The sequence below is a fragment of the Phyllopteryx taeniolatus genome, chromosome 1 (assembly GCF_024500385.1).
Source record: "Phyllopteryx taeniolatus isolate TA_2022b chromosome 1, UOR_Ptae_1.2, whole genome shotgun sequence".
Taxonomy (NCBI): Eukaryota; Metazoa; Chordata; class Actinopteri; order Syngnathiformes; family Syngnathidae; genus Phyllopteryx; species Phyllopteryx taeniolatus.
In genome coordinates, this window is record NC_084502.1 from 29,732,745 (window position 1) to 29,744,957 (window position 12,213).

Below are 12,213 nucleotides of genomic sequence, written 5' to 3' on the forward strand. Positions count from 1 at the left end.
AAGACCGCTCCCTTTCCTCTGATTGGTTGCGTCTGTGTGGAAGACCCACTTGTGAGAGCACACGTGTTTGTTATGTTGACAGTGCTGGCTCGGGAGCGGAGAGGTAGACGGAGATCTTCGCGAGTGACGTAAATAAGCTAGAGAAAATCAAATGACGTGATTTCAGGCCCCTCGGCAGAAAAACGTCTGGTACTCAGAATGCGTGGACGATTTGAATTCATATTTCACGTTTACTGAGGCACCATAGAGCCAATATAACATCCCAAATACTAGGAAAGTTGGTTTGGTAAAATACCGGACCTTTAAATGTATAATGTGTCATTGACCCTACCATGCTGTTCATTTTCCATGTACAAAGACTAATAATCAATGGTAATATTAGATTTTTTTGCAGAGGATGAAGAACATATGCCTGTGTGTATTATTGTATGCTCTGTCTGCATGTGTTGGTACCGCAGTGTTCCCAAAAACGTTGTTTAAGGGTTTATACGTAATTGCCACAATTTTGATCCCATCTATGAAGTTTGCTAACACACATATGGAAGCCCTATGGGGGGCACAAGCCAGTGCAAACTGTAGGCCGGTCCCGAGCCTGGATAAAAGCAGAGGGTTGCGTCAGGAAGGGCTAAATATGTTGACTGGTGCCAGCAGTGTGCGAGCTAGATGGAAAGAATACTTCGAGGAGTTGATGAATGATGAAAATGAGAGAGAAGGGAGAGTAGAAGAGGCAAGTGGTGGTGGACCAGGAAGTGGCAATGATCAGTAAGTGGGATGTTAGAAAGGCATTAAAGAGGATGAAAATGGAAAGGCAGTTGGTCCCGATGACATTCCTGTGGAGGTAGGGAAGCATCTAGGAGAGGTGGCTGTGGAGTTTTTGACCAGCTTGTTCAATAGAATTCTAGCCCGTGAGAAGATGCCTGAGGAATGGAGGAAACGTGTGCTGGTGCCCATTTTTAAGAACAAGGGTGATGTGCAGAGCTGTGGGAACTATAGAGGAATAAAGTTGATGAGCCACACGATGAAGTTATGGGAAAGAGTAGTGGAGGCTAGTCTCAGGACAGAAGTGAGTATTTGCGAGCAACAGTATGGTTTCATGCCTAGAAAGAGTACCACAGATGCATTATTTGGCTTGAGGATGTGGATGAAAAGTACAGAGAAGGTCTGAAGGAGCTACTTTGTCTCTTTGTAGATCTCGAGATCTATGACAGAGTACCCAGAGAGGAACTGTGGTACTGCATGCGGAAGTCTGGGGTGGCAGAGTAGCATGTTAGAATAATACAGGACATGTACGAGGGCAGCAGAATAGCGGTGAGGTGTGCTATAGGTGTGACAGACGAATTTAAGGTGGAGGTGGGACTGCATCAGGGATCAGCCCTGAGCCCCTTCCTGTTTGCGGTGGTGATGGATAGGCTGACAGATGAGGTTAGACTGGAATCCCCATGCACCATGATGTTTACAGATGACATTGTGATCTGCAGTGAAAGCAGGTAGCAGCTGGAGGAACAGTTAGAAAGATGGAGGCATGCACTGGAAAGCAGAGGAATGCCGATTAGCCGAAGTAAAACAGAATATATGTCCATGAATGAGAGGAGTGGTGGGGGAAGAATAGGGCTACAGGGAGAAGAGATAGCAAGGGTGGAGAACTTTAGATACTTGGGGTCAACAGTCCAGAGCGATGGTGAGTGTGGTAAGGAAGTGAAGAAACGGGTCCAAGCAGGTTGGAACGGGTGGAGGAAGGTGTCAGGTGTGTTATGTGACAGAAGAGTCTCTGCTAGGATGAAGGGCAAAGTTTATAAAACAGTGGTGAGGCCAGCCATGATGTACGGATTAGACACAGTGGCACTGAAGAGACAACAGGAAGCAGAGCTGGAGGTGGCGGAAATGAAGATGTTGAGGTTCGCTCTCGGAGTGACGAGGTTGGATAAAATTAGAAATGAGCTCATCAGAGGGACAGCCAAGGTTTGATGTTTTGGAGACAATGTTAGAGAGAGCAGACTTCGATGGTTTGGACACGTCCAGAGGAGAAATAGTGAGTATAGAAGGATGATGAGGATGGAGCTGCCAGGCAAGAGAGCGAGAGGAAGACCAAAGAGAAGGTCGGTGGATGTCGTGAGGGAAGACATGAGGGCAGTTGGTGTTCGAAAGGAGGATGCAGGAGATAGGCTTACATGGAAAAGGATGACGCACTGTGGCGACCCCTAAAGGGACACACCGAAAGGAAAAGAAGAAGGCTTTTGGACGCTAAAGCTAATGTGCTTTGATTAAATACACATGCACTTTGCTTTATGTTTGGTTTGACAGTAAACTTTAACTGGGAGTGGCAAAAAAAAGCTTGAAGGAAACACTTAGCCTCTTTTGTGAATAATCATTTATTGGCTGCCAAACTACGGTGGCCGACTGGTTAGAGCGTCAGCCTCACAGTTCTGAGGACCTGGGTTCCATCCCCGGCCCCGCCTGTGTGGAGTTTGCATGTTCTGCTCATGCCTGCGTGGGTTTTCTCCGGCCACTCCGGTTTCCTCCCACATCCCAAAAACATCCATGGTAGGTTGATTGAAGACTCTAAATTGCCCGTAGGTGTGAATGTGAGTGCGAATGGTTGTTTGTTTATATGTGCCCTGCGATTGGCTGGCAACCAGTTCAGGGTGTACCCCGCCTCCTGCCCGATGACAGCTGGGCTAGGCTCCAGCACGCCCGCGAACCTAGTGAGGAGAAGCGGCTCAGAAAACGGATGGATGGATGGATGGATAGCTGCCAAACTGCTGTTTGTTGTGGAGTTCACTGCGACCATAGCTCGCGCTCGTAACTCATTTTTTCTCACAACTCAAGACAAGAAATAGTGAGAGCGAACCCTCATCTTACTCTTAAGTCAGGTCACTTGTAATTCGAGATACCCCTTCATGGACAAGTAGGATATCGAATAAATTCTCAAATGGCTTTCCCTATTTGAGCATTTAATCGATATCCTACTAGTGTGCTCGATTGTCATGGTAGGTTTGCAATACAACACTACATTGTCGCAACCCTAAACTGTCTCTCAACTCAAACACACACACACACAAATAAAAGTGCTGTAGTCCAAATGAAATATGTTTATTTACACACATCGATTTAACTCTTTTGTTTCGTATACATATTGGAAGAAAGAAAGCAATCGCTATCTACTAGATTTGGTGTGTAACAATTTAATTATACAATATACATCCATCCATCCATTTCCTGTACCGCTTGTGCTCACTAGGGTCGCGGGCATGCTGATCCCAGCCAATCCCAGTTATCTTTGGGCGGGAAGCGGGGTACACCCTGAACTGGTCGCCAGCCAATCGCAGCCCAATATACGTTAACATAAAATAACATTATACAGATGTACTATTATTTAATTATATGAAACTGTAACAGCGGTACGGTGGACGACTGGTTAGCACATCTGCCTCACAGTTCTGAGGACCGGGGTTCAAATCCCGGTCCCGCCTGTGTGGCGTTTGCATGTTCTCCCCGTGTCTGCGTGGGTTTTCTCCGGGCACTGCGGTTTTCCCCCACATCCCAAAACATGCATTATTTGAAGACTCTAAATTGCCCGTAGGTGTGAATGTGAGTGCGAATGGTTGTTTGTTTCTATGTGCCCTGCAATTGGCTGGCGACCGGTTCAGGGTGTACTCCACCTCCCGCCCGAAGATAGCTGGGATAGGCTCCAGCAGCCCGTGACCCTAGTGAGGATAAGCAGTAAAGAAAATTGATGGATGGATGGATGAAACTGTAACAATTGATTGATTAGACATGGAAAAGACCGATGATTCAACACGATGTGTGGCTAGCGGGTCGGAAACGCCTGCTTCTGGAGGGCATCATAGGTGTCTCTGGTCGCTGGGCTAAGACCCTGAAGTCACATTTCAAATGTCATATTTCCATGTGAGCATTAAGAGGAAAATGTGATTTATTGAATGAAATTGAGATTGCACTCACCTGGTAAACCTGGTGGTTTTTTCGGGGTCGCTGGGAAGCAGCAAATGAACGTTAACAGTTTGATTGTTTAAGTCACACACTGACATTAACAAGTGTCTGAAAAAAATTTGTGTCATTTGTTCAAAAACAAAGAAGTTTGCTTTTTAATGTAACACACAAAAGGGAAAAAAAGCCTAATATTTCACATTATTGAAATGTGAAAATATTAGGCATTTTTTTAGGCTGAGATTAAAAATACAAAATAGAAAGATGGGCCAAAGAATTTAATTTGATTTTAATATTTAATTAATTTGCAATTGGCTGGCGACAGGTTCAGGGTGTACCCATCCTCTCGCCCAAGGACAGCTGGGATACGCTCCAGCACACCCGCGACTCTGTTGAGTATAAGCGGTACAGAGAATGGGATGGACGGAATGATATTTAATTAGTCAGGCTTACATTACCTGAAAGATTGGTTTTAATACATGTCTCATTTTTTTATGAACACATAGGCCTAATATGCTACTGTATTGTATTTTTGGTCATTATAGTGATATTTGGAGAGACAATTATTTTTTAGTCATTTTTTTATGAACACATAGGCCTAATATGTTACTGTATTGTATTTTTGGTCATTATGGTGATATTTGGAGAGCCAATTATTTTTTAGAGAGTACGAGGTGAAAAATTTGATAACCACTGTTGTAAACTATACATAATTTTCCACGTTATAATATAGTCTGGTGGCTGTTCATGGTGGTCGAGGTCCAGACTGATTATGGCAGATAACAAGCTAACGTAGCTTTACTAATGCCCCTTGCCAAACGTCAGACATGACCAACTAAATCTCAAAATGTGCCCCGTTTTTCAATTTTGTATTTCCGATCTGAGCTTAAAATTTAAATACAGATGTCTTGAGATGTGAGTTTCATTCGTTCCATGACCAAGGTTATATCTCAAAACACTCGAATCTCAAACAATCTTTTCCCATTGAAATGAATAGAAATGCAATTAATCTGTTCATACCAACCAATTGTGAATTATTTTATGTGAGGAAAAGCCAATGAAGTTCCAGGAGCCCAAATGGACAGTTATCTGTCCTTTATTGGGAAGAAGCAACAACGCGTTGGAGACAGACAGCTTAACAAGCAAGTGTCTGTCTAGACAAGGAAGTGCTATCTATCTATAGGCCAAGACAAATGACTTAAGCTTGAAAATATACACAGTTAATCTTTTCTGTTCCTTTACCCAGGCTACACCTACCTGGATCTCGCACAACCTTTATTTATTTCGATATGCAGGCATTCTATCTTTATAAAAATATATCACCAGCCCCAACCAAAAACATGTTTTTTATAAGAAATTGCACTCAACAGTAATGTACTGGATAGAAACACAGTAATTAATTACATTTGCTCCCCACATAACCTGTAAACACGGAAAAAGAGAGTACAAAAACACAACTGTACCTAATCTTTTGTTCTCCCTTACTTTTCTTCTTTTATTGGTTTATTGGCAGTTGGCAAACCAGCCTAATGGAGCATTAGCGTCACCAACTGATATTGTTCTTCCACTGGATGAAAACCAATGTGACTAGATGGTGGCCAGATGTAGTGAAGCCAACTAGCGGTGGGTATCTGAAGCGCACTCATATATCAGATTTTTGCTCATATCTGAAGGGGAGGGGGAGGGGAAAATCAGCCAAACAAAGGCTCATCTCTTGAAAAACTAAGTCAAGTCACTTGTATCTCAAGGCATCACTGTATGAAGAATCAGGCTTTTGTTTTTTTGTGTTAGACTGAAAAACAAATAAAATAATCTCACTTTTTGATTGCCAATTGAAAATGGAAAGAACGAATGAGTCACAGATTGCCATTAATGAGTCTGAAACATTGAAATCGACACTCACTTCTCTTTGAACAGGAAGTTCTTTATACTCATCTTCTGTTCTTCTTTTCAAGTCCTGAAACAGCATAAGCATACACCCCCCACACACACATACACACAGTTTTTTTGGTGTTCAAACAACAAACGTAACTCACATATACTGGTACCGTGTATGTCGCATTATCCTTCATCCAGTGGTTCTGTAGGATAGATTAAGGGGAGAACATTGTGAAACATGGTACACATATGTTGGTCACTGGTATGTTGAGTTATTTAGTTTTAAGTTGACGCTTTAAGGGGTTATAAATTCCTTGAGTTCTTTCTTGAGATCTTCATATTTCATATCCACATGGCTTTTTGACATTTCCAAGAATATCCCTCAAATTATTTTCTTCGGGACACTTACGCGTCCTCTCTCCGGGTCTCCTCTCAGCGTCAAGTCACCGTCGGCCCCCTGGCCTCTCGTGCCCTGCACAAGCAAACGGACCGCACTGAGTTTGTCCCGAATCAAAATGGCGACAGCAGAGCAGGAGACGCTCCACTGCTGTTTGCGGGTCTCACCGTGTAGCCGCCACCCGGCGCTCCCTTCGTTTTAAAGAACTGTGCAGAGACATTAAGGTGTGACATGAGTGCAGAACAGATTGTGGGTGCGGTCGATTGTGTAATCAGCAGATTGACCTTCTCCTTGATGAACATGGCGGTGATTACCAGGCCGTACAGACCTAAGAAGCCATCCAGGATGTAGCACAGCTTGGGGTCGTACAGCGTCAACATGGCATCTGCACATTAAGTTGTGGTCAACAATGTCTGACAATAAAAGCAAGCATTGCCAAATTGCATCCCTTCTTCTGTCTGAGCAAAGGTGTTCATCGTTTTTTCGAAAAGGAGAGCATGTTCCTAAGCAGTCGAGAAGCTACAAACCACAATGTTGCTTCCTGGTTGGTCGCCACAAACAAATCATCTGATGATAGTTTGATGATCAAACTAAAATGATCCATTCACACTGTGTTCAAAATGCTTTGCCAGAGTTTAAAATGTTCTCAGAATGTTCAGAATAAAGTTGGGTTTCTCTTTTTAAACCCATGAAAATAAACATCTCAAGCACTTCCTGTGTGCCTCTGATGACAGCCCAACACCAAAGAAAGACAATTTGAGTTTGATGATTTGACAAAGCATTTTACCTGCAGGCTGGATCGCCAACACCAGCAGACCTGATGTCCACCAGAGCCCCATCCCCAACTCCTTAGAGGTTCTCAAGCAACTTTTCTTGTTTGGCAGTGAAGTAGGACAGGAAGTGGCAAGGAGCTGCTGTGGGGGGTTGGCATGGCACGCCCACATCAACTCACATGCAGTCAGATGTTTTTGAGTAGCGATAGTCTGAAATTATCTGTCTGAAATTAAAATTATTACCTCCGCCAAGCACTGAAGTGTAAGGGTGAGAGAATTTTACATTATTTCATTGCTGCACATATTATTACTCCAAGATGAACTCAAGCAGCTATTTGTTGAAGTTTAAAACTCCGCATTTTCTCTCACTGTACCTGGATACTACCTGCAGTAACTAATTTGTGCATGTAGTCGCGATGAGACGAACGAACCTCCAAGAGAACAATTTGTGGAACTGACCTCATTTGGCAAAATTAATCAGATTGATCAAATGTTAGAAGGGGTTTATTGTTTCAATGTGACAATAGTGTTACTGCCAGAGTTTGTCAAGGAAATAATGAAGCTTCTCCCGCAAAGTAAAAGAAATCTCTCAAAAGTTTATAAATTAATGTCATGTGCTAAATCAATGCACTTACCAATCACCAAATGGGAAAAATACCTTTCCATGTCTGCTGACCGTAGCTACTGGATACAGATTTGTAGCAATACGTTTAGAATGACAAAAAACACAAATCTCCAGCTTATAATATAAAGTGCTCCACAATATAAAGTGCTCCATAGAACACACTTTACTCAGTACACTATGCATAAAATGGCTTCTCTCCATCTAATATATGCGTGCAATGCACCAAAAATACCCCAGACACCTATTTCATGCTATATGGGAATGTGCACCATTTCAGTGCTTTTGGTCTTTGGTTATACAAAAACTCTATTTTGAAGTGCAGGATTCCACTTTCCCCAAGATTGTACATACTTGGCGACTTAAGCATAATCGACCTCCCCAATAAATATTCACAATCATGACTTGTCGCGTTAGCTACCACTAAGAAAACAATTCTATTAAACTGGAAAAACAAACAAGCTATTAACATTATTCAGTGGCTAAATCTCATCATAGAATATATTGCCTTCGAAAAAATATCAGCAGACCGAAAAAATCTATTACATATATACATAGATAGTTGGTCACCTTTCGTCAACATGCTAAATCTAGACTCTTGATTCCTGTTCCTGGGTAGGGTGCCATTTGACAATAGCAAGACTATTTTCAAAAGTGTGAAAGTAAACAATGAAATTCTGTATTCTTTGTTGTCGAGGTTGTTGTTTTATTATTATTCTATTTATTTATTAATTCATTCATTCATCTTCCGTTCTGCTTATCCTCACTAGGGTCACGGGCGTGCTGGAGCCTATCCCAGCAATCTTCGGGCGAGAGGCGGAGTACACCCTGAACTGGTCGCGAGCTAATCGCAGGGCTCCTATTTATTTTTATTTTGTATTTAATTTTCACACATATTAGATATGTTTGCATGGTGAGAGGACACATGCATGGAGTGGGGATCTTCTCCTCTTGTCCCTGTGTTTGCTGTTCCGGCATGTGTTGGGCGGGACTTTTTTCACTCCTTACTGATCTCGGGGGTGGGGGGGAACCACTGGGGTGACCTCCTGGGGAGTAATGGTGGTGTGATGGTGACTCGCCCATGTTCCGTGGGTGCTGGGGGCGGTGTCAGCTGGCGCCTGCCTGGGTCCCCCGCCCTGGTTGCTGGTGGGGGGCGGTGGGGCTCCCTTGTCACTCCTGGGGCCTGCTTCCTCCTCTTCTCTCCGTTCCTTGTGTCCCGCTGCGGTCGCCTCTTCCTCTTCCCGTGGGGGAGCAGGGCGGTCCCCTGCGGGCTGTGGGGCCTGCTGTGGGAGTTTGGGAGTGTGGGCTCCACCTTCCACACTCAGAGGCGGGTAGTGGGTGCTGGCGGGACTGTGTTAGGGTCGGTGCTGCGGGTCTTGGTGGGGTAGCCCTCTTTGTCGGTGGTTGTCCGGCCTAATGGGAGCCATGCCTCTTAATCACTCACTTAGCACACTGTATATATTTTTCTCACTAATCACATCTGGGCACTTATACATATCAAAGGGTTCCTGAGGGACTGGTATGGGATCGGGAGGGTGTGGGTGTCGGACCGGGTTTTCAGCACATCTGTGCTGTTTCCCAGTCCGTGCGCCCTGCCCCTCCGTCCTGCCTGCCCCCCTGGATTTCAAATGCATCACACACACTTCCCACGTTTTAATGCACCACATACACCCATCTCTGGGGGACGGTGGGTCGTGGGTGGGTGGGCCCCACTGGGTGGCCAGTTGTCGGGGCACCAAGGTGGAGCCGGCGGACCGCCCTGGGTCCCTCGGTATGGGACGTGTCCCGTCCACCACGCTGCTCTCAGGTGGACCCCTGGGGCTGATCCTGCCCCTCGATTGATTTGGTGGGTTCCTCAGGCTCTGCGGTGCGGGCACAGCAATTACAGGACACTTCTGTCAGTCTTTGTGCATGTAAGACGGTGTCAAGTCACTTGCATGTTTCCGCAGGCACACACCCCTGGAACTCTTTCACTGGGTGTGGGGCCACGCACTTATTACGACAAATAACTCATGAATATGCAAATCGCTTGTGTATCCCCTCACTTATACTCTCGTCCTGTCGGCCTTTATAATTTACATAATGAATCCCATCACACTTCATTTGTACAGCCGGGTTCACGACCCTTGTCCTGCATGCTTCTTCCCCTGTCCTTGTCCTGTTCTCGCTTGTCCTGTCCTTCCCTCACAGGGTGCAGCACTACAGCCCCATGCAACACTCATATTTAATGTTTCATTGTTGTAGATAATGTAGACTTACTTCTCTCATCCTGTTTACAATTGTTGTTGTCTTTTGTCTTTGTTTCTCTCTCCCCTCTAGAAACTTTGAAACTATCCATCCATCCATCCATTTTCTGAGCCGCATCTCCTCATTAGGGTCGCAGGCGTGCTGGAGCCTATCCCAGCTGTCATCGGGCAGGAGGCGGGGTACACCCGGAACTGGTAGCCAGCCAATCGCAGGGCACATACAAACAAACAACCATTCGCACTCACAGTCACACCTACGGGCAATTTTAGAGTCTCCAATTAATGCATGTTTTGGGGATGTGGGAGGAAACCGGAGTGCCCGGAGAAAACTTTCAAACTAATCAACTCTGATTCTCAATAAACCTCAATTATAATACTAAGAAACCACAGCGGAAGCTTAAAAACTCCACTGTGACACAGTAAAACTGTTCTGGCATAAAAGGGATACAGATTTTCCATTCTGCTTGACCTAACAGCTGAACAGGACAAAAAAATAATAATCGTGTTACAGTGGTGCCTTGAGGTACAAATTAAATTTGTTGTGTGACCACACTCGTTGTGCCCTGCCATTAATCCATCCCCTAACCTAAAAAAAAATGTGATGTTGCATTTTAATGAGGGAAAAAAGCCAAAAAAAGCCATTATATTGTGCTTCATAAAAACATAATTAAATAGTATGTAAAGAATTGAACTGTTTTTGTCACACGTTTTGTTTCAATTCAGTGGTTATTATGCCACTTCTGTTGTACGCACTTAGGCCACTTGGGGCAGTATAATACAGAAACAGAGGGTGTTCATGATGCGGAACGGTGTTCGATTGTTTAGCACGTCTGCATCACAGTTCTGAGGACCTGGGTTCAAATCCGCCCTCGCCTGTGTGAAGTTTGCATGTTCTCCCTGTGACTACATGGGTTTTCACCAGGTACTCAAGTTCCCTCCCACGTCCCAAAATGGTAGGTTGGTATGGTAGGTTGATTGAAGACTAAATTGCCTATAGGTATGTATGTAAGTGCGAATGGTTGTTTGTCGATGTGTGCCGTGCGATTGGCTGGTGACCAGTTCAGAGTGTACCCCACCTCTCGCCCAGAGTCAGCTGAGATAGGCACCAGCACGCCCGTGACCCGAGTGAGGATAAGGTGTATGGAAAATGGATGGATAGGATGTATATAGAGACAGGAGATGTCACAACTCCTCAGCTTGAATATTAGTCATTCTTTGCAGAGTATAAAGAATATTTGGCTGTGAGTATGGTCTTATTTGTCATGTACTGTTTTGTTTTGCCATTTGCTGGTTGTTTTTAATTTGTGTTGCAGTTTCGCGCCTGCCAGCCATCATCATCAGTGGGGTATTTAGACGCAGGGGAACTAGGAGTAAGTTGCTGAGTTATTGTTCATTGCTAGTTGAGTCACCATCACCAGTTGCCTACTTTGTTACTACCTCATGCATTCTGGTGTTGCTTGTTATTCAGCCAGTACCTCTTGTCGTTTGCAGTACTATAGTTTTCTTTTTAGTTTTCTTACTCAGCCTTGTGTAGTTTTTTTTATTCAGTTTTTGTTATTCCTCTTGCTCTGCAACTTCATTCTGTGGCACTCCGTTCATCTCTTTTATGGTTACTTTTGTCACGGCACTTTTTGTTATTAGCATTCTCACACATCCGTGCATCTTTTGTTTACTTAATTCTGTTAAACCTGCTCAGTTTGTGGAGTTTGCTTTGGGGTTCAACTCACTGCATGTTCACGCAGTCATGACAATATTATCTGTCTACTCTACATGTGTTGACTCACCGTCCGTTGAGTAAAGGAGATACGGGGTCGTAATGGTAATATTCCACTAACAAGTTGAGTTTGTATTTTTTGCTCGATAAAATTAAATTGGCAGTCATTTCCAATAATATTAATAATTTCTTAAGCAAATGATAAATCACTAATTGTCTTTGGAACGCCTGCTTTACGTCGCCAAAACCAACATGCCCCCCATGTCTCGGTGTGACGTCAGTTGTAGAACTGGAGATCAAATTCACTGCATAGCAGGTGTGGAAAAAGGAATGTACTATACTATGAAGAGCCAGTATTCGGTCATATTTTATATATTGTCACTGTCAGCTGGAATCCCTCCACCTCCAAAATGACAACTTTTTAGGAAAACAAACAAACAACAGGAGACACTGCATAAACCAGAGTGGACAAAGGAATGTACTATAGCATAAAGCAGCTGTATTAACTCATACTTTATATATCACAGCTTTTCAGGAAATTAAAAAAATGACACCTTGCTTGAGTTTCCAAACACCGCTTTGTTCAAGTCTGTATACATACAGTACCTTATATTGCTGTCAAATATCATTGCAGTCTC

At 43.9% G+C, this 12,213-nt stretch overlaps 1 protein-coding gene across 2 annotated transcripts; it reads right to left on the minus strand.

Moving 5' to 3' along the window:
* Positions 1-3,074: 3,074 nt before the first annotated feature.
* LOC133484855 (T-cell surface glycoprotein CD3 zeta chain-like) lies at positions 3,075-7,160 on the minus strand. Of its 2 annotated transcripts, XM_061787991.1 has the most exons (8): positions 7,008-7,160; positions 6,505-6,605; positions 6,388-6,426; positions 6,233-6,295; positions 5,994-6,026; positions 5,849-5,902; positions 3,961-3,990; positions 3,075-3,874 (listed from the first exon to the last, which is right to left on the minus strand). In XM_061787991.1, the coding sequence occupies exons 1-8, from the start codon at positions 7,057-7,059 to the stop codon at positions 3,809-3,811; spliced, it is 438 nt and encodes a 145-aa protein (XP_061643975.1). In that variant the 5' UTR covers positions 7,060-7,160; the 3' UTR covers positions 3,075-3,808. The 2 variants fall into 2 exon arrangements, with proteins under 2 accessions (XP_061643975.1, XP_061643983.1); XM_061787999.1 differs by lacking the exons at positions 3,075-3,874; positions 3,961-3,990 and adding an exon at positions 4,162-5,737.
* Between the last annotated feature and the right edge of the window lie 5,053 nt (positions 7,161-12,213).

Excerpts from the sequence above, each read along its gene's own strand:
- LOC133484855 (XM_061787991.1), bottom strand. The coding sequence starts at position 7,059 with ATGGGGCTCTGGTGGACATCAGGTCTGCTGGTGTTGGCGATCCAGCCT. Across the intron at positions 6,606-7,007 it reads GTTGGCGATCCAGCCTGCAG|ATGCCATGTTGACGCTGTAC; the intron begins GTAAAATGCTTT and ends CTTAATGTGCAG. Across the intron at positions 3,875-3,960 it reads AAAACCACCAGGTTTACCAG|GGTCTTAGCCCAGCGACCAG; the intron begins GTGAGTGCAATC and ends ATGTGACTTCAG.